Source organism: Fomitopsis serialis (genome assembly GCF_022376445.1).
Source record: "Fomitopsis serialis strain Sig1Antser10 chromosome Unknown B0H18scaffold_8, whole genome shotgun sequence".
NCBI classification, from domain to species: Eukaryota; Fungi; Basidiomycota; class Agaricomycetes; order Polyporales; family Fomitopsidaceae; genus Fomitopsis; species Fomitopsis serialis.
Window position 1 is genome coordinate 508,283 of NW_025954968.1, and position 20,673 is coordinate 528,955.

Below are 20,673 nucleotides of genomic sequence, written 5' to 3' on the forward strand. Positions count from 1 at the left end.
CGACAGGTAGAACAACGTACCGCAATGGTGCCTTCTGAGTTCCGACAAGCAGAAGCATGCCTCATAGTGGAGTCATGACTATGGCACCAGTCGCGACACAATCTGGCAGTTGGTCAATAGGTGCTAGGACAGCATTCAACTATAGATGGCCGAATTCGAAGGTGTGGTGATTATCTGACTCGTCCTGTCAATGTTGCTAGTATCATTCAAATTTAGCGCAAATACGAGACGGAACGCGGAAAACACAAGCCGATCATTGATGAGCACACACAGCTAAGTTTGCCCGCAATGCGCATAGTGAGTGAGTGATAGATTCTTGATCACTACACCTCAGATGGCCAACAGATCACGTCAGCGCCTTTCAGTTGACCTGCTTCATCCGACTCAGGAGTCTCCATCTGAACTTGAAGTCCGCAGGTCTTTGGTGAGTCTGGTGCCCCTCCGATGTTGGTCCAATCACCTCTACTACCGAGCGCTCTTCATGATATCACTCAGCATGCACAATCACTGCGCTATGATGCTCGTGGTATCAACGTGAAACCAGTGTTTTTTAGCCATGCAAGGCTCTGTATGACACCCCAGAGTGATGGCGCAGGCCACCTTGAAATTGATACCCGTGCCGCGACCTCTACTATATATACTGAGAGAGGAACCAGACCCACCAACCTTGAAGTCGACTTAGACGACAACAATGCCCAATCGCCTGAATAATTGGTGAGCTAAGCGGTCGCTACCGTGTATCAGTCGGCCGGTGCTCACATTACTATTATTCGCAGGGCGTACTGGCAAGTCTGCGATACCTTGCAACCCGCTCATACTAGCAGCCCATCCCAGATGGCTCAAGGTAGTCTTGCGGGCGAAGACACCTTTGTAGCGCAATACGTGACCGCGGTGGACGCGGCGGACGTTGGCAAAACGGACAGCTTCTGGATGCTGCTGTCACTGAGACCGTGCCCCTTACTAGCGAGACGGGTTCGACGAACTGGGAGTACGACCTCGTCGTGGAAATTTTCCGCTCGCATGTCACCTCCTGCGCAGTCCTGCCCCGGGCAGCCTCGGAGATCATCACACTGATACGCAACTACATCCTCGGTCCTCACGTAATGCTTGAGGCATCGCCCGACACCCCGCCTATCCTTCCTGCGACTAGCTCGATCCACCCGCAGCTGTATAGGTTGCTGACACCGGACACGGTAAGCCTGATCATCAAGTTGCTGAGCTCGCGATGGTACTGATTTCTTTTCAGCCCCAGCCCGCAGTCGTCACGGCTGAGCGACCCCACGGAGGGGACTTTGAAATCCGATGCCAGTGGGACGGCTGCCACGGCTACCTCCCTGGTACTAGCATAGCCATACTCAATCGACACCTGCTCCAATACCACTTCGCAGACACAGAGGCCGAATGGAAGCTGTCCACTGACAGGATCCGATGTCAGTGGGAGGGGTGTGGCCGACCATTGTTCAAGCGCATGATCGCGAAACACGTCCGCATCACGCACCTGCAGTGCGGCAAGGTTCGGTGCCAGCATCCCGGATGTAACTTCGCGACGTTCAGCCGCAAGGATGCACTGACAAGGCATGTGCAGGCTATGCATGGCGCTGGCATTCGTGCGGATAATGGGACCGCCGGTGGTGTTCACTACACTATGGGGGAGTACCCACTAGCACGGTATGAATCGTCTGTGGGTATGTGGGGAATCCAAGGATAACTTATGACAGTCTTACGTTCGGCCCTATCAATTGTACTTCGAAATGGCAGACATGATATGTAACTTAAGGTGGGACACGCTACTGCCTCTATGTATCCATAGCACGAGAAGTTTGTTATGTCAATGTATTTAATACGACAAAGTTGTCGATGCACTTGCTTTAGTAGTCGACTTGAACGATTCAAACCGGGTTCTGCCCATCTGGCAACCTACACTGTTGATGGGCCATTCAGTCCGACACTGTCCTCCCGGGGTCACTGCCAAAGCAATTGCATCAATTCCGGAAAATGCAATGCTGATATATCATGTACATTGACCACAGCTGACATTAGAATTCATCGTGGAGTCTCCCCTCTGTCAGCAGACCCCGATCGGGCCCACCATGCGCATCTCCTTGTTTACCAATGCCGCACTCCGCCACAAGCAAGCTCCGGAACTCCTCTGCCACCGCCTTCCACCGCTCCCTCTCAATCTCACACTGCTTCAAAGCATCGCGCCAATGCTGTTCGCCCCCGAGAGACGCCGACGCGCCGACGGGTCGAAAACGCTCGCTGAGCACCTTCTCGCGTTCGGCTTGGATGAGGAGCACGATGATTCCGAAGAAGAATCCCATAGAGGTGAAGAATATGACCCAGAAGCCCCAGTCGACGGGTCTCGCGTCGATATGTTTGCGAGATCCTACAGACGGGCCCGATGCTTTCTTATCGGAGCATGCTTGTCTGGTGCACGAAAGACGGGATCAGACAGCTGGGTGACTCGGACATTTTTGAACAGAGACTCACTGTGACACTCCGCCGTCTTCGTGAATCTCGCTGCATGAGGGATGTCAAAATATAAGTCACGTCAAGTCAAAGCTTGTTCTGTCGCGCATCGAAGGGGCAACACGCACGATGTCTTCCCATCTGTCGATTGCATAGCAGAACTTGGATGCGTGTCCGACATCGCAGCAATCCTTACTCGAAACACCGATTACTCTGAAGCGATTCGTGCGTATGATATCGGTCGAATATACGGTACCGGTAGCCCTGTGACGACGTCTGGGATGGAGACTCTGTAAGGCGAGAGGTTGCTTAAAGTTATCGATAGGTTCGATCAAATATACATGCGGTAAACGATGCTGTGTTGTTCAGACGCCGGCACGAACAACTAGACAATCGAAGATTGGACGTGGTCTCCTGGTCCCCATGACTCGACGGAACAATGCGGCGATGGTGAGATCAGGCACCAGGCAGTACATTGTGACTCTTGGCTGTATTCGGTCAGCCCACCTGTACACCAAGTACACTCAGTGCTGAGAAGCTAATCTCGCGGCTTTGCCTGCGCCGAGCCTTCAGAACGATGCTTGAACGACGTTATCGGGTTGGCTCAGGTTTGTTTACCATTTGATGGCACACGTAGGCTACAGATGGACATATGCGATGATACCTCTGTTTGACTTGCGTTCGATGGTTAACGTTGCAGTGTTGAACGTTAACCAGTGGCTCCTCGTGTACGGTCTTCCCCGGACCCCCGTCCAGGGGTGTCTCTTGCCCTACACGCAGTGCTGATCTGTCTAAGTGCCGCCGGACCCGGTATCTAGATCCGAACACGGTAAGTAGGTGCACGAGTAGAGCTCCAGAGGAATGACAAGCCTGAAAGCATCAGCTCGGACCGTGACGGCCAAAGATGCGCTGTAAGTTGAAATGCAGTGGTGTTATCAACCTTGCTCATCTATTCTTTTCCTCGCGCACAAGCCTGGAATACCCGCGCCGTGACCGCTCTACCAAGCATCAAAGTCTGCACGTCCAACGTATGCTCAAAGATCGCTCACCGACGAGAAACGCCGTTGATTCCATGGAGCGTATGATACCTGCATTTCACTGCCCAATCCATACTCTGCATCGGGACATGGTACAGGTGGGCGAAAGGAAGGTAGCGAAGATCGCACCGGAGGCGACCTTGTACAGCTACCCAGAGGCTTGCACGATGCGTTCGCTGATTCCCTCTCGACGGGGCGCACGGGTATGGAATGCGTGGTGGACCCTCGCGCACTGAGCTGGACATGTCGGGTGGACTCAGGCTGACGGCGGCTGACAGCGTGTAACTTACCAGCCTCAGGCTAGGGAGCACCTCAAGCTCGGTCCATGCCCTGGGCACAGGCAAGCAGCACTAGCAACAACAGTGTTTTCTGGAATATCGTTGACAAATATGAGAGGGTCGGAGGAGCTGAAGCTGGGTGACAGACGAGAGCCTGACACCGAGACCAGCATACGGCGGCCCGGCGGGAGCGGACTGGTGACGCGGTGGCATCAATGATCGAGATCCCGATTTGGTCACCGCCACTGTGGCTTTGCTGTGGCTGTGAGCACTCAGCAACTTCAACTCCGAGTCCCGAATGCTGGTCGCGAACTGAAGCCTTCTGTTCGAAGAGCAAGCCATTTCATGATAGGCCTGCTGCTACTATGCTTATATCGCGACCCCAATTGCCCGAGATTGGACCAGAATATGAAAGCCGTGAGCTTGAAGGCATTTCGATTCCTTTGAAGTGAACGTCGTCGCGTCTGAAGATCATGGTGATATTCCACAAGTGGTCAGAGACAGTCGCAGAGCTCTACTTCGCACATTCCACCAGACCGTCGCCGAATGACACGCCCTAATGCGCAATCCCCTTGACTCGACGTGTCATCCAAATATCCGTCTAGGGATGCTTTGTCCACCATCACGGTGGAAACGCTCTGACCTGCGCACTCTTCTTTACTCTTCTATCACTCCGTGCCCGTCGCGGAGTATACCAATCAGGCATATCGTGCGCATCAGCCATTATCATGCCCGTCATCCGCATGGCGCTGACCACAGCCTCGCCCTTTCCAGCGATTGCTTTGTCTTCGATGTGGACCCACAAACACCCAAATTCGGAAACCGCCCTCGTATCGCGGTCCACGCTGCGGACCGGACTGGGCTCGTGGATGTGATACCACGTGTTCGCGGCCTTTGTGCCAAACATATAAATGGACCTCGATATGCGGCCCTCTTCCGCCCAACCGCGACTCCCCCTCCTCCTCTCTCCCCACCTCTAGGCTACCTCCCGTCCACGTCTCTTGCTCACTCGCTATGTGGCTCTCCTCTCAAGTGGTATACCTCGTCGGCTGCGCCAAGCTCTGTGTACCCGACCACCGTATGGACGCCACTCGTCGACAAATGGCGCGCGTCGTCGCGCACAAAGGTACGTCTACCATGCGTCCCCAACGGGCGCCCTCGATCTGACCCGACGCGTAGAACTACGCTCACATCGCGTTGAAGCTTCGCCGTCGGTCGCTGCCAGCCACACGCGACCTCGAGTGGCGTTCATCGACTGTCAGCCTGCGCCACCGACGCGTCGCGAGTTCGACCAGCCGCCCTGTCAGCCGCCGTGATACTTAAGGCGCCTGCCCTCTGGACTGTGTACGTTTCTTTTGTCTGTCTTGTCCCCGTCTGCGCCTGCTCCGCCTGTCCGACCTGCTGCGTCCGAGTAAAGTAAACTCGGCGGCAATATCCATTGGGAGATTGGTACGTCTGCTCGTCGTCTCGCACGTCCCCTACTGACCACCATTCGTACGTCAAGTGCCCAATGGATCGTAAGGGAACATGTGGTCACACACAGCAACAGAGTTGCGTCAACATGTGTGTGATTCGTCAAGCGCCGGAAGCTGTGGCTGCCTCAAGAGCCCGAGGTCGGGCGAAGGGTCAAGCGCCGCAAGGTAAAGGAGGCTGGCGTCAAGGGTGCTCGAACGAGCGAAGGGTCAAGCGCCGCAAGAAAGTCATGGGAGCTAGCCTCCAGAGCTCGGTTTTGAGTGAAGGGTCAAGCGCCGCAAGAAAGTCACAGGAGCTAGCATCCAGGGCTCTGACACGAGCGAAGGGTCAAGCGCCGCAAGAAAGTCATTGGAGCTAGCTTCCAGGGCTCTGACACGAGCGAAGGGTCAAGCGCCGCAAGAAAGTCATTGGAGCTAGCTTCCAGAGCTCTGGCATGAGCGAAGGGTCAAGCGCCGCAAGGACATGGCTGCGTCAAGTCCTCCCGAGGGCGGGCGGGCATCGCGGGACGCGGTGTCTGTCCGGGCGCGGACCTTTACGTGGTCCTCGGGATAAGTACCCTCGCACTCGTGCGGGGGGAAACTAACTCGCGCCGAAGTCGATGATGAGTATTTTCTTTCGAGCTCTCGGCGTTTCGTGTTTTGTCATGTACGGTCGTCGTGTAGGAGGAGAATACACTTGCTGATGTACAACACAGTTTGATTGATCGTTCCCGGCAGCGGTAACTCCGCTGTCCGTTACTGTTGCTCACTCAAGGTATAACGTCGCGCCCTCCAGCGTGGCGATCGAACATTGGGTGAGATTCATCGCGACTAATGATTCATGGGCCACATATCTCATTGTGCTGCCTCCCTTCCTTCAGAGTCGATTCGGCGAGCGGATCGCATAACGCTACACGCTCAACAACGTCACACCGCGCTGCCAGCAGGCCTTGATAATCCTCTGTTCCCGCTGTTCATCGTCCCGCCTTCGCAGCGCAGCGCCCCATCGCCGCACTCCAGTTATGCTCGCGCTCGACAGACAGCCTAGACGACGGTGATGTGTACGAGCCTAGGTCGCCTTGGACGAGCACGGTGCGTCGCTCTTGGGAGTCGGGCGCAACCCCCCTCGGGAGAGATGGATTAGAAGAGGGTCGAGAGGCAAGTTAGAGCTCACGATTTATGTAGCTCAGCGTCGGATCGCGAACCCCGACTTCAGTATGCGGACGATGCATTCGATTGGCGCTGAAGGGGTTTCGGCTTCGCGAAACAGTAGCCCATCGAGTACACGAGCTCAAACCTGCGCATTCCCATTCCCATACGGACATGCGCGACCAAGAAGCAGTACACTTCGGCGGCCCAGTCATCGATCCGTACGCCTAGTCCAGCATAAATTAACATTGCATTGTCGGCAGGGAGTCCAGCCATGCAAACCTCAGCCATCGAACCACCCGCTATCCCCAGTAGTCACCAACGCACGGCTGATCACCTCCATCGTATGCGCCCATACGCGCTCACGGACCTCCACTCCACCATAATAACCCACCATCCCGATGTCGTCGCCGCGCGGGCCCTTTCGCCTCACCCCTCCTCCGCCGTCGAGCACCGCGTAGAGCATGTACTCGCCGCAGTCGTCGATCGACGTGCACAACACGTCCGCGAGGGGCCGTGCCCAGCCCGGGAGCAGTGGCGTGCTCACGAGCCCAGGGAAGATGTGCGTGAAGGTCACGCCGGGAGCGAGGGCTGCTAGGCTCTGCGAGAGATTCAGCACGCCGCCAACTGCTGGGCCAAAGCTACCAAGCGGTACGCACCTCGACCATCACGTCCGTGTATGTGATCACTGTCGGCCGCAGTGTCCTCACACTCCACGGCTTCTGGAAGCCCAAGTCGTCCAAATCGACAGGCCCGCCGCGCCCAGCTGCGAGCACGTTCAGCAAAGACGCGTCCTCCCCCGCCTCGCGCGCTGCTCGGAGAAGTGGCAGGAGGTCGAGCGCGAACTTCGCGCGCGCGTAGTACGCTACCGCGAGCAGCGCGTCTGGGATCCCCTCCGCCGTTGGCGCCCGCGCGCCCCGCAGGACCTGCCACGCGTTCGGGAGCGCGCCGCACGTCAGCACGACGTAATTCACTTTCGTGAGCCGTGAGCGGAGGCTGGACGTCGTCGCGGCGACGTTCCGCATCAGGCTCGCGTCGCATTCCACGAACTCGTACTTCGCTGCGGGCGAGGCGGGCGGGGGAAGGAGGCGAAGATCGCGTCGGCGGCGGCGCGGTTCCGCCCGACGAGAATGATGTGCGCGTTGCCGTTGGTATGTCTGGCGAAGGCTTGTGCGGTGCCGCGTCCGATGCCGGACGTCCCGCCGAGGAAGATCGCAACTGGAGGCGAGGCTGGCGAGAAGTTCGCGTTCGACGCACGGACGGAGGCGAGCGGGGGCATGTCGGGGGAAGTTGTTCGCGTAAGTAGAGATCCACCAAATCGTGGTGGAGTTATACAGAGGGGCATGTCGTAAGGATAAACGCTGTGCAGGCGGTCAGTGTCAGGCCAACGTACTATCGCGCGTACCACGGCGCGCCCGTACAGTTTTTGTACAGCATGGTCCCTTGGACTCAGCAGTCAGCAGCGAAGCCGCTTGAGCTTTCCGCCATCAAGCGTATCGTATCAGGAGCATACTCCGCTCAAGGAATGCGTGCAGTGAGCAGACGAAACAGACGAACCAGGCATAGCCATCAGCTCGACCTGTGCGTCTGAGCGGGCCCGAGGCTCGGACGACGGAGCGGCATCTCGTGATCTCGTGACGTAGTGGCGTCAGTGATCGAGATTGCGATTTGCTCCCGCGGCCAGTCGGGCGACTCGGGCGACCGGTATGGCTTTACGGTGGCTGTCGACCTCATGCTGTCTGTTCGCGTCGCACGACCCATATCGCTCAGGGCTATGTAATTCAAAGGGACCCAACGCTTGCTGTAAGTGTTTTTTATGCATTGGAAACTGTTGTCCTAACTTTTAGTTTGTGGCAATTGACGATGGCACATTGCGACTGGCACTTCCGAGTCGCCGCCGGCTCGGACTCGGATGCGCACTGGTACTTGCGTTGACCGAATACTGAAGTCTTCTACTCCACTAACAGATGTATCAGTGACAAATTGTATAAAACACTACTGGGTGCTGCTGGTGGAACTCTAGTTTCCCCCAGGTCAAACATGAACCAGGAGTCGAACATATTCTAGTAAAGGGACGCCTCTGAGTCATTCCATCGCCACAAGCCAAGAGCGGCGGTATTGATGCATCTCTACCTTCCCACATCCCTCGAAGTGGTCACTGGCCTATACGCCCTATCGCGGAATCCCTGACTCGACGTGTCACCCAAGTATCCGTCTAGGGATGCTTTGTCCTCCATCACGGTGGAAACGCTCTGACCTCCGCACTCTTCTATCACTCCGTGCCCGTCGCGGAGTACATCAATCAGGCATATCGTGCGCATCAGCTATTATCATGCCCGTCGTCCGCATGGCGCTGACCATAGCCTTGCCGTTCTCAGCGATCTTTTGTCTTCGATTGTGGACCCACAAACCTGAATGCCCAAATCCGGGAACCGCTCCAGAGTCCACGGCCTTGGCGGGCCTACGCTATGGACTAGGCGGGGTCTGTGATTGTGACACCCACGTGTTCGCGGCCTTTGTGCCACTCGGGCCAAACATATAAAGGGACCTCGACGGCCGCGCTTTTGCCGCCCAACGACTCTTCCTCTCCCCCCACCTCCAAGATGCCTCTCGTCCACGGCACTTGGTCGCTCGCTATCTGGCTCTGCTCTCACTGGCAAGTGGTTCTCCTCGTCAGCCGCCCCGGATTCTGGATGCCGACGCCACATGGACGCCACTCGTGGACAAAGGGCGCGCATCGTCGCGCACAAAGGTACGTCTACCACCCCTTCTCAATGGGCGCCCTCGATCTGATTCGACACGTAGACCGACGCTCATGTCGCGTTGAAGCTTCGCCGTCGGTCTCTGCCAGCCACACGCGGCGTTCCTCGACTGTCAGCCTGCGCCACCGACGCGTCGCGTGTTCGACTAGCCACCCTGTCAGCCGCTACGCTACTTGAGGAGTCTGCTCTCTGAATCTGGACTGCGTGCGTATCGTCTTGTCTGTCTAGTCTCTGTCTGGGCCTGTTCCGCTTGTCCGACCTCCTGCGTTCGAGTCAAATGTCCTCGGTGGTGATCATATTCAGTGACATTGGCCAAGTGGTACGTCCTCACGACAGTCATCGTCCCCTTCTCCGACTCACTGTGAGTCGCATCTCAGGCCTCCGATGGATCGTAAGGCAAGATACGCGCCGCAACAGAGCGCGTCGACTGAGTGTGTGATGGTCAAACGCCAGATGCTGTGGCTGCCCCAAGAGCTCGACATCGGGCGAAGGGTCAAGCGCCGCAAGGTAAAGGAGGCTGGCCTCAAGGGTGCTCGAACGAGCGAAGGGTCAAGCGCCACAAGAGAAAACGGGGCTAGCTTCAAGGGCTCTGGCAAGAGCGAAGGGTCAAGCGCCACAAGGACATGGCTGCGTCTAGTGCAAGAGCAGCAAGTTGGGCCACCCGAGGGCGGGCGGGCATCGCGGGGACGCGGTGTCTGTCCGGGCGCGGACCTTTACGTGGTCCTCGGGATAAGTACTCTCGCACTCGTGCGAGGGGAAACTAACTCGCGCCGAATCCGAATCCGAGGTTGGAGGTATGTCGTTTGCGCAACCCGATGTATCTTAGTACCAGAATCTGCTCCTATCTGCCAATACAATTTCTTTCGTTGCGGACTGTCGATGCATATGTGATCGTGAGGAAGCCCGCAAAACAGTGAGGCAAGAGTTCACCTTGGCAAACCGACTGATCCACGACTACCTTCGGCGTTCCCCTGCACAATACGCCGCTCGGTGCCGTCAACTGCGTATCAGACTTCACGTCTACTAAACCCTGACGGCTTGACCGAGTGCATGTAGATGTGATTACGCATGTACAAGGTTTTGGGGGATACACGAAGCGTTGGGGTGGAGTTGAGAAGCCGAGTACCAGCTAAGCACGGGAAGACTACGACTATGAATGGTACCATATGAGCGTTACGACAGTAGTCGCTGTGCCGGGGCCCTTGGACCATTCCCTAGTGAACACATACCGTATGAGCTGAATGAAAGGCACCGGGTCCCACTCGGCATTCACACTAGGAGCGTGAAGGCCCGAGAACATATACTGTTGGGTCAAGCCGTTAACAGAGCCATGGTAACTGGATACGAAACATCGTACCTACCCTGAGATCGCACGAGAAACAAGAGTCGGTACTCAAATACACGCGCAATATATCTCTATCCTCACGTTCCCTATATGTACCATTCCCCCACCACCCTCCATTGTGGTAGTACAAACGGATAGTTCGTCGCCGGGTGGGAGGCTATTCAACCACTCCTGTAGTTCTGCATCCGCGCAATCGTCATCTGTACGGAAACCGTCCCATTGCACCAGATAGATTGAACGCAGGCGAGCCGTTGCCGTATCATCGCATACGATCAGACGGCGCTGGTCCGGCTTGCTTTTGGCCTGAACCTCGAACCATATCTGTGACGGGGAGTCACTATTCAAGATAGACTCCGGTGACAACGGGACTAAGGAAATACGTGAACTCTCACATGATTGCCTCGCAGTAATTGAGACACTCACCGATGTCGTGTGATTCGATGGTGAATACGATTCTGCGTACAGATCTGTGCACTTTCGCAGACTCCGGAATCCGTGCACTGGCCCAGTAGGACATCGTTTTTGGCGAGTAGGCATTTGGCGCTGTAGCAGTTCCTCCGTTCCCTCCTTTGCCGACCGCCCGGACCCAATACTCCGCATAATCCAAGATATCGCATACAGTGGTATGCGGCAATCTCAAATGGAGGGTGAGTAGCTTCTCGGTTTCAAGGACATCATTTGCATGTCTTGGAATATATCCATATCTTTTTCCATCGAAGTCAGAATTCCGTGAAGACAAGACTTATTGGGAAAGACGTACGGTGATTGTGCCCGTAGTTCATTTACAATCTTTTGAAGCGGCTGATCCAAGATTTCCTCCTGGTCTCCCGAAAGCCTGCTTGCTCTCCCCTGACTTCGTCCGGCTCCAAACAGCCGTAAGAACCGCTTGCGTAAGCCTATCGGGGCAGACGGCCAGGTGAGACTAGCCATCGTATCGCGGAGATTAAAGAGTGGATGTACGATTGCTGCGGTATGCGAGTTGAAGTCTAGGAGTGGATCGGTGACCGGGAGATCTCGTGCAAGCTCTATGATCTCGTAGAGGCGTTCACCGTGCACTGAGGCATCGATCTTGTGACGGGGTGCGACTTGGAACAGAGTCATCAGCAGTGAATATGCCGCGGCCTGAACCTCCATTCCATCTACCCCAGGAGCGTGGAACGAGTACGACTCGCCATGGACACATAGTCGCCCACTACGCCAAATCGTTCCCCAACACACCTCGTGGCCGTGCTGCGTCTCGACAGTATGAAAACGCATGGCTAGGTTGCGATTAGTAGACATCGCTGTCGGCCCATCGCACCTGGTATTTACCTCGGTAGTTCCAGAGTCGCACGTTTTGAGTTTGATGTCAATGCTCGTACCATATCTGAGCAGACGCGCGAGCCTGAGGTCACTCTCGTACCAGGTCACCGTTATTCATCTGCTGGCCAGTCTCCTTTACGCCACGGTACCATAACCCAAGGGATTCTGAAGGTTATGCCAGCCCGAACAGCATTCCACGTTACCCTATTGGGCGTCGCGGCGTATATGACCCATCGCTCGAGCATGGCGCCGACACCGCCGCCGAAGGACGACAAAGTGAGGAAGAATGTCAAGCCTACGGAGCGGATATTTGGCAGGGTTGCGAGGAGGATGGGGGACGCAGTCAAGGTGAGTGTAGCGACGCTCGGGCTCAACGTACATATCCGTGATGACGCCAACGTTGTGGTGAACGTTGCCAGTACATGACGTGGGCGAGTGCCGGGTGCACCACCGCCGTGCTCATCGCGCGCGAGTATCCAGGCGAGTTCAGCAAGTCTCTCCTCCGAAAGCTCGTCGGAAGCGGTGCAGCTGTACTAACACATCCCACGTCCGTCTTCCTCGCATTGATCATCTTCGGTGCGGCGGTCCGTGTCGCATGCTTCCGTACACTGGACAGGTTCTTCACGTGCGAGGTGACGGTGAAAGAAGGCCACCAGTTGTGCACGCGCGGGCTGGACTCTGTTGTGCGTCACCCGAGCTACACCGGGTGGTGCGTGCAGACCGTGGGCGTCGCGCTTTGGAACTGGTGTGCAGGCTCGTGGGCGAGGGACTCGGAAGCGGGGTGGTTGGACAAGCGGGCAGGTATGGTCGCAGCGCGCGTCTTCGTGGGAGGTCAGACGCCAGGCTGAGTATGATCATGCGATGCGGTCAGGAGGATACCTTGCCAGGGAGATGCGACTGCGCATGCACAAGGCCTTTGGGGACACACGAGGCGTTGGGATGTAATTTATTATCTGAGTACACTGAGCGTTACGACGGCAGGCGCTGCGCTGGGACTATTCCCCAGTAAGGACATACCGCATGAGCCAAATGAAAGGTCCGGGGTTCCCACTCGATATCCACGCTATCAACGTGAAGGCCCGAGAACATATCCTGTTGGGTCAAGCCGTCAACAGAGCCACAATAGCTGAATACGCAGCATCGTACCTACCCTTGGATCGCACGAGAAACATGAGTCGGTGATTAAACGCATGCGCAATATATCTCTATCCTCACATTCCCCATACTAGAAAAGATTCCCCCGCTAGCCTCCCTTGTAGTACAAATGGCTAGCTCGTCGCCGGGTCGGAGGCTATTCAACCACTCCTGTAGTTCCGCATCCGCGCAGTCGTCATCTGTACGGAAACCGTCCCATTGTACCAGATGAATGGCGGGCCGGCGAGGCGTTTCCGTGAAATCGCGTACGATCAAACGGCGCTGGGTCGGCTTGCTTCTGGCCTGAACCTCGAGCCATATATGTGACGGGATGTCACTATTCGAGATGGACTCGGGCAACAACCATGAGTCTGTGAGTACGTACGTCAACTCTCACACGAATGTCTCGCAGTAACTGAGACACTCACCGATGTCGGATAATTCGATGGTGAATATGATTCTACGTACCGATCTGTGCACTTTCGCAGACTCCGGAATCCGTACACGGGCCCAGTAGAAGACCGCTTGTGGCGCGTAGGAGGGATCTGGCTCTGTAGCAGTGTCTACGTTCCCTGCTTTGTCGACCGCCCGGACCCAATACTCCGCATAATCCAAGATTTCGCATACAATGGTATGCGGCAATTCCAAATGGAGGAGTAACTTCTCGGTTTCAAAGACATCATTTGCATGTCTTGGAACATACCCATATCTTGTGTTTTGCACCGAAGTCAGAATGCCGTGAAGACAAGACTATTGGGAGAGACGCACGGTGATTGCGCCCGCAATTCGTCTATAATATTCTTAAGTGGCTTATCCAATATTCTTTCCTGCTCTCCCGACAGCCCGACTCCCTTTAGCCGTCGGAACCGCAAGCCCATGCTTACCGGGGTATACTGGACCATCAAATCGTGGAGATGAGAGATTAGGTGTACGATTGCTGCGGTATGCGAGTTGAACTGCAGGAGTGGGTCGGTGACGGGGAGATTGCGCGCAAGCTCTATGATTGTGTGGAGGCGTTTACCGGGCGCTGAGGCATTGACCATGTGGCGGGGTGCGATTGTGAACAGAGTCATCAACAAAGAGTTTGCCGTGGCCTCAACCTCCATTCCGTCTATCCCAGGTGAGTGGAATGAGTACGACTCGCCATGGACGCGCAGTCGCCCGGTGCGCCATATCGTCCCCCAATGCACTCCGGATTCGTAGTCGCGCTGCATTGTTTGCATGGAAACACAACCTGAAGGCGAGTTTCAAGTTACGGTTACTATCCATTGTCATCGGCCCATCGCACCTTAGACTGGTGTCGACCTCGGTTCCAAAGTCAATCCCAAGTGGCGCACCTTGAGTTTGATCACAATGCTCGTGCCATATGTGGGCAGACGCGCGAGAGCTTCTCTATAACGCCGGCACCTCGGAGATCCTAAGTCTGGGTGTTCGACGAACGACTGGCCCTCCGAAGAGAGCGCGACAACTTGAACTTGAACTGAGTGGCCGCTGCAGAACCGTGACGACCGACGCGGCGGCACGGTGGCACCACAGCCACCAGCGATCGAGATCTACGCCACCACCGCCATCAAGTCACTCAGCTGCGACAGGCGCCGACAGCCTCAGCCTGGCCTGAGCTCAAATTGCTAGACTCCAGGCCTATACGACGTCTACCATCATGATATAAAGCGTTTTTCTGCTTCCAGTTTGGTTTCGGGCAACCTAGAATTCATGGCACCAAGTTGCCAATGGGCCGAGCCTCGTGAGGTTGTGAATTTCGAGTCTCAGGCTGACTCGGAGTCGACTGCCAGTCACGTATGTACAGTATGTCGTTCTCCCCGACGTTCACTGTCAACCCTATAGCTTACAGTGAAAAAAAGGATACTCGCTGGAACTTGCGCTGATGCAGACAAAGCGGGTCGAAGTCTCTACTTAAACACATCATGTACTCACTTCACCAGACTAGCTTAATTCCCTGAGTCGACCCCGAGCGTAGCTGTCTGTCTGATCTTCTGTCGATGTTCCTATTTGCAGGTCTTGCGGTACGTCGCGGAATATTATCTACGTCACGCTACCGTCTCGCTCGCCCTGATGCGGAGTCCTCGACTCACCGTGTTACTAGGCTATCCACCCAGGGATGTTTTGTCCTGTGCCGCATTAGAATCACTCCCGCCTTCGCGCCCCGTTTCCTACTCGTGCCGGCCGCGGAGTACACCAATCAGGCATATCGTGCGCATCAGGCATTATCATACCCGTCGTCCGCATGGCGCTGACCATAGCCTCGCCGTTTGAAGCCATCGTTGTCTTCGAGGTGGACCCACAAACACCCAAATGCAGAAAACTCCCTTCGTCGATGTGACACCCACGTGTTCGTGCCCTTTGTGCCAAACGTATAAAGGGACCTCGAGATGCGGCCCTCTTCCGCCCAACCGCGACTCCTCCTCCTCCTCCTCTCTTCCCACCTCCAGGCTACCTCCCGCCCGTGCTTTTTAGTCGCTCACTCTCTGGCTCTGCTCTCAAGTGATTCTCCTCGTCAGCCGCTCCCGGTTATGGATGCCGACGCCATAACGACGCCACTCGTCGACAAAGGGCACGCGTCGTCGCGCACAGTACGTCTACCATGCCCTCCCAAAGGACGCACTGAGTCTGATTCTGGCGCGTAGACCGACGCTCACACCGCGTTCGAAGCTTCGCCATCGGTCCCTGCCAGCCACACGCGACCTCGAGTGGCGATCATCGACTGACAGCCTGCGCCACCGACGCGTCGCGAGTTCGACCAGCCGCCCTGTCAGCCGCCGTGATACTTAAGGCGCCTGCCCTCTGGACTGCGTGCGTTTCTCTTGTCTGTCTTGTCTCTGTCCGCGCCTGCTCCGCCTGTCCGACCTGTTGCGTCCGAGTAAAGTAAACTCGGCGGCGATATCCATTGGGGGCATGGTACGTCTGCACGCTAGTCGTCTCGTACGTCCCCTACTCACTACCATTCGTACTTCAAGTGCCCAATGGATCGTAAGAGAAGATATGATCACACAGAGCAACATGTGTGTGACACGTCAAACGCCGGAAGCAGGGGCTGCCTCAAGAGCCCGACGTCGGGCGAAGGAGGCTGGCCCCAAGGTGCTCGAATGAGCGAAGGATCAAGCGCCGATTGGCTAGCCTCAAGTGCTCGGGTTTGAGTGAAGGGTCAAGCGCCGCAAGAAAGTCATGGGAGCTAGCATCTAGGGCTCTGGCATGAGCGAAGGGTCAAGCGCCGTAAGAAACTCACTGGGCTGGCTTCAAGGGGTCTGGCAAGAGCGAAGGGTCAAGCGCCACAAGGACATGGCTGCGTCTAGTGCAAGAGCAGCAAGTTGGGCCACCCGAGGGCGGGCGGGCACCGCGGGGACGCGGTGCTCGTCCGGGCGCGGACCTTTACGTGGTCCTCGGGATAAGTACCCTCGCATTCGTGCGGGGGGAAACCAACTCGCGCCAAAGTCGATGATGAGTGTCGTCTGTTCCGTCGCTGCTCCCGAGTATCTCGTAGTTCGTCGTGTATGGCCGTTTCGTGGCAGAATGAATGTCTTTGTTCGCGCCGTTCGTTCATGGCTGGATCCCTGACTGTCCGATCCCACCCTGAGTCTATTGCACGATGTTCACTCGGACTGAGATCATTCCTGGCGGTCGTGTGTCGCCTCCTGCCTACGAGGTTCACAGAAGATGTAATGAGTATCGCCTTATCCAGCAACGTACACATCGGATCATACATCGAATGTCAATGAGTGAGATTCCTCGTGTCTAACGAATCATGACGTCGCTATCTCATCTTGCCGTATCCCTCCTTTGTGGATGTCCAGACTCGACTCGGCGTGGCGGATACACCCGCTGCTCAGAGCCACCCCGCGCGTCTCCCAGCAAGCCCTGCGCGGCAAGCCGTTCAGCGTATGACGCGTAGGTCACGGAAGGATGAAAGCTTACCTGGTATTTGCGGCCCTTCACTTGCGCCTGCACGTCTTTCTCGAGCGTCCCACGCTCCTGACCTATGTGGCGGAGGAGAATGGGACCGTCGACTGTTCAATTTTCAAATGTTCAAGAGCGCTGGAGGCGCGGACTGGAACATCCTGAGTCCGGACAAAGACCTCGAACGCACTACGGAGTGAAAAGTAGCGATGTCAATACTTACAAGCTGTCTAACGGCAGAGGGATGGCCCACGCGACGGCGGGCCTACAGCTCGAACGAACAGCAACGCGATGTGACACACCTTACACGCAGCGCGCGACGTCTGCGCCGGTGGCCAGCAGCGTCAACTCCGCGAAATGGAAAAGAGCTACATAGATAGCATCATATACCGCACGCACTGGTACACGAAACGCTTAGATCCGCCCCGCCTGACCGTCCAGCGCCCCCTCGTGCCTATCGCGCGTCGGCTTTTTACGTCCTTGGGGAGCACGAGGGACGGCACTCATGAGCGCGGTTCGACGCGTTTTGGCAGCGCAAGTGAGCTTCCGGAAGCAGGAGGGCGGAAGCAAATATGGCGCACGGAGCCGACATTCGTGTACGTGCCTGGAGGACGACTGTGCAGAGGGAGAGCTAGAGGGAGGCAACAGGAGAGGAAGGTGAGGGAGGCAGCGGGGGACGAAGGTGAGGGAGAAGACATGGCCGGCGACGTCAAGGGGACTGGGCGACGACGGGCGCGAGGAGGCGGGGCGGGCTCCGTCAAGGCTCCGTCGCGACAAACGCGGGCGTTCCGGGATCGCCCTCTTTGGCGCTCACGTGGCGGGCAGAGGAGCGACCTTTTCCCTCCCGCTCACCCGGCCGCCGCCCTATATCTCCCTCGCCCACCCCGCACCGCTCACTCGACGCCCCAGCACACCCGCTAGCATTCTAGACGGCCATCGCTACCACCCGCGACGCGCACACGACACACTCCTAGACCCGCAGTGCTCCGAGCTCAATTTTGCACTCTAGACGATCCGCACTCCCGCTAGCGCATCTAGACCCTGCATCCCTACCTAACCTCCACACGCGGACGATCCACGCGATGAAGAGCTGCCTGAAGAGCCCGAGTCCGCCGTACTCGCCGTACCCGTCCGCGCCACCCTCGCCGGGCGAGCGGCCACAGCTGCAGAAGACAGTGTCGTTCTGCGCAGACGACGACCTGGAGGAGGTCTTCGAGGTGGACGAGTGGGACCGTTCGCCGGCGCCGGTGACCCCGAAGCTATCCTACGAGTGAGTGTTTGCTCCCTTGCTCGATCCGAGTCATGCACGCCCGGTCTCCGTGCCTGCCTAATCCGGCGGCCAGCGTGCAGAGCGACGTCATGGCCCGCATCATGCAGCTGGCCGGGCTCGCAGCCGGACAGGCACCTCTGCGCCTCTGCACCCTCAAAGCAGCTGCTCACGCCCCGCCCGCAGAGACGTCCTCGAACTCAAGCAGCTCCGCCTCTCCCTCCCCCGCCCCGCCCCGCCTCCCACTTACCGCCAGCCGTTCACGACTTCCCTCCCCACCGCCTACACCGCTGCAGCGTCCTCGTCCAGACCCTTCCCCGTCTCCCGCTTCGCAGCCCAGCCCAGCCACACGCCCTCAAAGTGGAAGAACCGCGGCACCACCCGGCTGCCGTGCGCGAACCTCGACGCAGACATCCTCCCCTACCTCGACGCCGTCCCCATCCGGCTGCTACCGCTGCTCGACACCCCACCCGAGCCCGAACCTCCGAGTCCAGAGCTGCTCGCAGAGTCCGAGCCCATCTCCAGGCTCGACTCCCCATCACCGCAACCAACTCTATCACCTCCGCCACAACCTTCACCCGTGCAGACGCCGCCTGCACCTCCTTCGGCTCCTCCTCCCTCACTACCCTCCCCCTTGTCGCCGTCAAACTCCCTATCGCCTTCTCCCGTATCCTCCCCGTCGACACCAACCGCCACATCCCCGCCACCTGTCCGCCGCCTACCTTCCTTCTCGTTCATCCCGCTTCTACCCGTCCAGCCCGCCTCCCCGCCGCCACCTCCTCCAGAACCGGTACGGCTGACAGTATCTCAAAAGCGAATGAACATGACCTTCCTCCCGCTCGTCGCCCCGCCCTCACCACCATCCGCACTCCCGCCATCGCTTCCAGAGCCACATCCGGAACCTGCGTCCGAGACAGACGGCGCTATGGAGCCCGAGTCTGAGCTCGCACCAACACCGACCCTCGCTCCCATCCCAGAGCCGTCACCGTCCCCGCCAGCCCTCGCATCAGCCCTGTCAACGACATCCGCCGCTTCAGGCTCAGACAGCCCGTTGGACGTCTCGCCAGACGGAGAGACAGACGAGTCGGAGGATTATAACGACCTTCCGGCGCGCGCACTATCGCCGACGGACCTTTCCACACCCGCGCTGAGTTCCGCGTCCGAGAGCGACACAGACGAGCACGACGGGGACACGGATGCGGACCAGGACGGCGACGAAGCCCGTGCACACGGACGCAGCCATGGATTCGGGGGACACGCGCACCCGGCGTTGGCGGAGTACGAGTACTTCGCGGCGCGGCTGACGTCGTCGTCTGCGGGGCAGACACCGCCTCTGAGCTCGATCTACCCTGAGGTGGACGTCGGCCATTACGGGGCCCCGGAAGAGGCTGATGCGGCGGCGAGTGTCGGTGCGGGATTGGGGATGAATCTGGGCTTGGGCAGGCTGCCGCTGGGGATGCGGATGCAGATGCAGGCGCCGGCGAGCATGGCGCTGAAGAAGATGAAGCTCGCGGCGCTCCCGAGCCCTGCGCTCGCCCCGCCGAGCCCGTTCTCGCTTTACCCGTCGAGTCCGGGCGTTGGGGGGTCGCCGTTCGTGCCGAGGGAGTTGAGGGAGATGGTGACTGTCGGGGAGAGGAATGCAGTTGCCTTGGAGAAGACGAGCGTGATTGTGCCACCAGACATGGATGGCGGGGATGCCTGGGCGCTGGAGGCGGAGATTGAGGGGCTTACGGTTGTGGAGGGGATCGGCGAGGGGGAGGGGGAGCGGGAGGGGGAGCGGACGAGATGACCCATCTACTCGGGTCCGTGCGCTCAACCTTGTACTGGGCGCGTCTGCGGTCGTGAAGGGCGGCCAAAATGTACATAGCGATGCTCCCTCCCTCCCCTCCTGCCCTCTACGCTCTTCGTCCTCCCCTTGACCCTTCACATGGGTCATTACCTTGTGGACTCTTCATTCACCATGACTTGCATTGCTCCATTACACGCTGCACAACCTCATTACACCCCTCATCGAACTCCGCATGCATACCACCCCGCACTCCCCATCCTATCACAGAGAAGTCGCTGCTTGCCTACCTTCCACTCTTCCCCACCACTAGTACTGCCACACTGATACCACCCAGGCCAGCTTTTTTTGCCGCGCCGCACGCGACGCGCGGTTCACTTTCTTTCCTCATTTTTGTCCATGCATCCACGCAACAGCCGTGATGGCCTCTGCATACTTAGCATAGTGCGTACTACCTACTACTCACTCACCACCTAGTACGCCCGAGCGGCCGTATCTAGACGGGTCCTCCTGTATCTTACACCCTTGACTACTTGATAGTATCTGCTGTTCCTTCTCTTGAGAGGGTTCCGGACCGGAGTGGACGTGCGTGGTTGCTGACTGGCTTCATCGCAGCGGGTAGGGCTGACGTGCGTGGAGGATCAGTGTAATAGGATTCCGCAAGTGTGCGGTCGCTCTCACCGTCATGTTCTATTCATGGCTCTTGGATGTTCGCAGCCTCCACGGGGAATACCCCATGGGGTATGTGCAGGGTGGTGTCAGGATCCGAATCGACGGTCAA

General features: G+C 57.6%; 8 protein-coding genes across 8 annotated transcripts; 4 read left to right on the top strand and 4 right to left on the bottom strand.

The window, feature by feature from the left end:
* Positions 1-255: 255 nt before the first annotated feature.
* Positions 256-1,794, top strand: B0H18DRAFT_1102089 (uncharacterized protein). The gene is made up of 6 exons (XM_048032541.1): positions 256-301; positions 356-424; positions 657-714; positions 777-938; positions 965-1,193; positions 1,247-1,794. Exons 3-6 carry the CDS (start codon positions 692-694, stop codon positions 1,706-1,708), a joined length of 876 nt encoding a protein of 291 aa, XP_047897902.1. The 5' UTR covers positions 256-301; positions 356-424; positions 657-691; the 3' UTR covers positions 1,709-1,794.
* A 161-nt stretch (positions 1,795-1,955) lies between these two features.
* Positions 1,956-2,784, bottom strand: B0H18DRAFT_1208172 (uncharacterized protein). Its single transcript, XM_048036256.1, has 3 exons — positions 2,598-2,784; positions 2,491-2,520; positions 1,956-2,427 (listed from the first exon to the last, which is right to left on the bottom strand). The coding sequence occupies exons 1-3, from the start codon at positions 2,648-2,650 to the stop codon at positions 2,037-2,039; spliced, it is 474 nt and encodes a 157-aa protein (XP_047897903.1). The 5' UTR covers positions 2,651-2,784; the 3' UTR covers positions 1,956-2,036.
* Positions 2,785-6,431: 3,647 nt separating this feature from the next.
* B0H18DRAFT_983871 (uncharacterized protein) lies at positions 6,432-7,942 on the bottom strand. The gene is made up of 4 exons (XM_048044645.1): positions 7,806-7,942; positions 7,511-7,745; positions 7,044-7,439; positions 6,432-6,985 (listed from the first exon to the last, which is right to left on the bottom strand). The coding sequence occupies exons 2-4, from the start codon at positions 7,727-7,729 to the stop codon at positions 6,668-6,670; spliced, it is 933 nt and encodes a 310-aa protein (XP_047897904.1). The 5' UTR covers positions 7,730-7,745; positions 7,806-7,942; the 3' UTR covers positions 6,432-6,667.
* A 1,045-nt stretch (positions 7,943-8,987) lies between these two features.
* B0H18DRAFT_952004 (uncharacterized protein) lies at positions 8,988-10,279 on the top strand (the record flags this gene model as incomplete). Its single annotated transcript, XM_048042064.1, has 4 exons — positions 8,988-9,136; positions 9,375-9,465; positions 9,543-9,879; positions 10,224-10,279. The coding sequence occupies 4 exons, from the start codon at positions 8,988-8,990 to the stop codon at positions 10,277-10,279; spliced, it is 633 nt and encodes a 210-aa protein (XP_047897905.1).
* Positions 10,280-10,796: 517 nt separating this feature from the next.
* Positions 10,797-11,124, bottom strand: B0H18DRAFT_983879 (uncharacterized protein; the record flags this gene model as incomplete). The annotated part of the gene is made up of 2 exons (XM_048044646.1): positions 10,915-11,124; positions 10,797-10,859 (listed from the first exon to the last, which is right to left on the bottom strand). Coding segments are annotated over exons 1-2 (221 nt in total), but the record flags the coding sequence as incomplete, so codon positions are not given.
* Positions 11,125-11,857: 733 nt separating this feature from the next.
* On the top strand, positions 11,858-12,727 carry B0H18DRAFT_646589 (uncharacterized protein). The gene is made up of 2 exons (XM_048038940.1): positions 11,858-12,141; positions 12,213-12,727. Exons 1-2 carry the CDS (start codon positions 11,968-11,970, stop codon positions 12,639-12,641), a joined length of 603 nt encoding a protein of 200 aa, XP_047897907.1. The 5' UTR covers positions 11,858-11,967; the 3' UTR covers positions 12,642-12,727.
* B0H18DRAFT_983894 (uncharacterized protein) lies at positions 12,495-14,431 on the bottom strand. The gene is made up of 5 exons (XM_048044647.1): positions 14,216-14,431; positions 13,696-14,161; positions 13,356-13,636; positions 12,944-13,298; positions 12,495-12,885 (listed from the first exon to the last, which is right to left on the bottom strand). Exons 2-4 carry the CDS (start codon positions 14,148-14,150, stop codon positions 12,976-12,978), a joined length of 1,059 nt encoding a protein of 352 aa, XP_047897908.1. The 5' UTR covers positions 14,151-14,161; positions 14,216-14,431; the 3' UTR covers positions 12,495-12,885; positions 12,944-12,975.
* Positions 14,432-17,921: 3,490 nt separating this feature from the next.
* On the top strand, positions 17,922-19,895 carry B0H18DRAFT_952006 (uncharacterized protein; the record flags this gene model as incomplete). The annotated part of the gene is made up of 2 exons (XM_048042065.1): positions 17,922-18,109; positions 18,293-19,895. 2 exons carry the CDS (start codon positions 17,922-17,924, stop codon positions 19,893-19,895), a joined length of 1,791 nt encoding a protein of 596 aa, XP_047897909.1.
* Positions 19,896-20,673: the final 778 nt, after the last annotated feature.

Bases quoted from the DNA above. Each gene is read 5' to 3' on its own strand.
- B0H18DRAFT_1102089 (XM_048032541.1), top strand. From the start codon at position 692: ATGCCCAATCGCCTGAATAATTG. The intron at 715-776 runs GTGAGCTAAGCG...TATTATTCGCAG, and splicing joins CCCAATCGCCTGAATAATTG to GGCGTACTGGCAAGTCTGCG. The intron at 1,194-1,246 runs GTAAGCCTGATC...ATTTCTTTTCAG, and splicing joins GGTTGCTGACACCGGACACG to CCCCAGCCCGCAGTCGTCAC.
- B0H18DRAFT_1208172 (XM_048036256.1), bottom strand. From the start codon at position 2,650: ATGTCGGACACGCATCCAAGTTCTGCTATGCAATCGACAGATGGGAAG. The intron at 2,521-2,597 runs GTGCGTGTTGCC...TCCCTCATGCAG, and splicing joins TCGACAGATGGGAAGACATC to CGAGATTCACGAAGACGGCG. The intron at 2,428-2,490 runs GTGAGTCTCTGT...TTCGTGCACCAG, and splicing joins GAAGACGGCGGAGTGTCACA to ACAAGCATGCTCCGATAAGA.
- B0H18DRAFT_983871 (XM_048044645.1), bottom strand. From the start codon at position 7,729: ATGCCCCTCTGTATAACTCCACCACGATTTGGTGGATCTCTACTTACG. The intron at 7,440-7,510 runs GTCGGGCGGAAC...CCCGCAGCGAAG, and splicing joins GCAACGCGCACATCATTCTC to TACGAGTTCGTGGAATGCGA. The intron at 6,986-7,043 runs GTGCGTACCGCT...AATCTCTCGCAG, and splicing joins ACACGGACGTGATGGTCGAG to AGCCTAGCAGCCCTCGCTCC.
- B0H18DRAFT_646589 (XM_048038940.1), top strand. From the start codon at position 11,968: ATGCCAGCCCGAACAGCATTCCACGTTACCCTATTGGGCGTCGCGGCG. The intron at 12,142-12,212 runs GTGAGTGTAGCG...GAACGTTGCCAG, and splicing joins GGATGGGGGACGCAGTCAAG to TACATGACGTGGGCGAGTGC.
- B0H18DRAFT_983894 (XM_048044647.1), bottom strand. From the start codon at position 14,150: ATGCAAACAATGCAGCGCGACTACGAATCCGGAGTGCATTGGGGGACG. The intron at 13,637-13,695 runs GTGCGTCTCTCC...GCAAAACACAAG, and splicing joins GAATTGCGGGCGCAATCACC to ATATGGGTATGTTCCAAGAC. The intron at 13,299-13,355 runs GTGAGTGTCTCA...ACGTACTCACAG, and splicing joins CATCGAATTATCCGACATCG to ACTCATGGTTGTTGCCCGAG.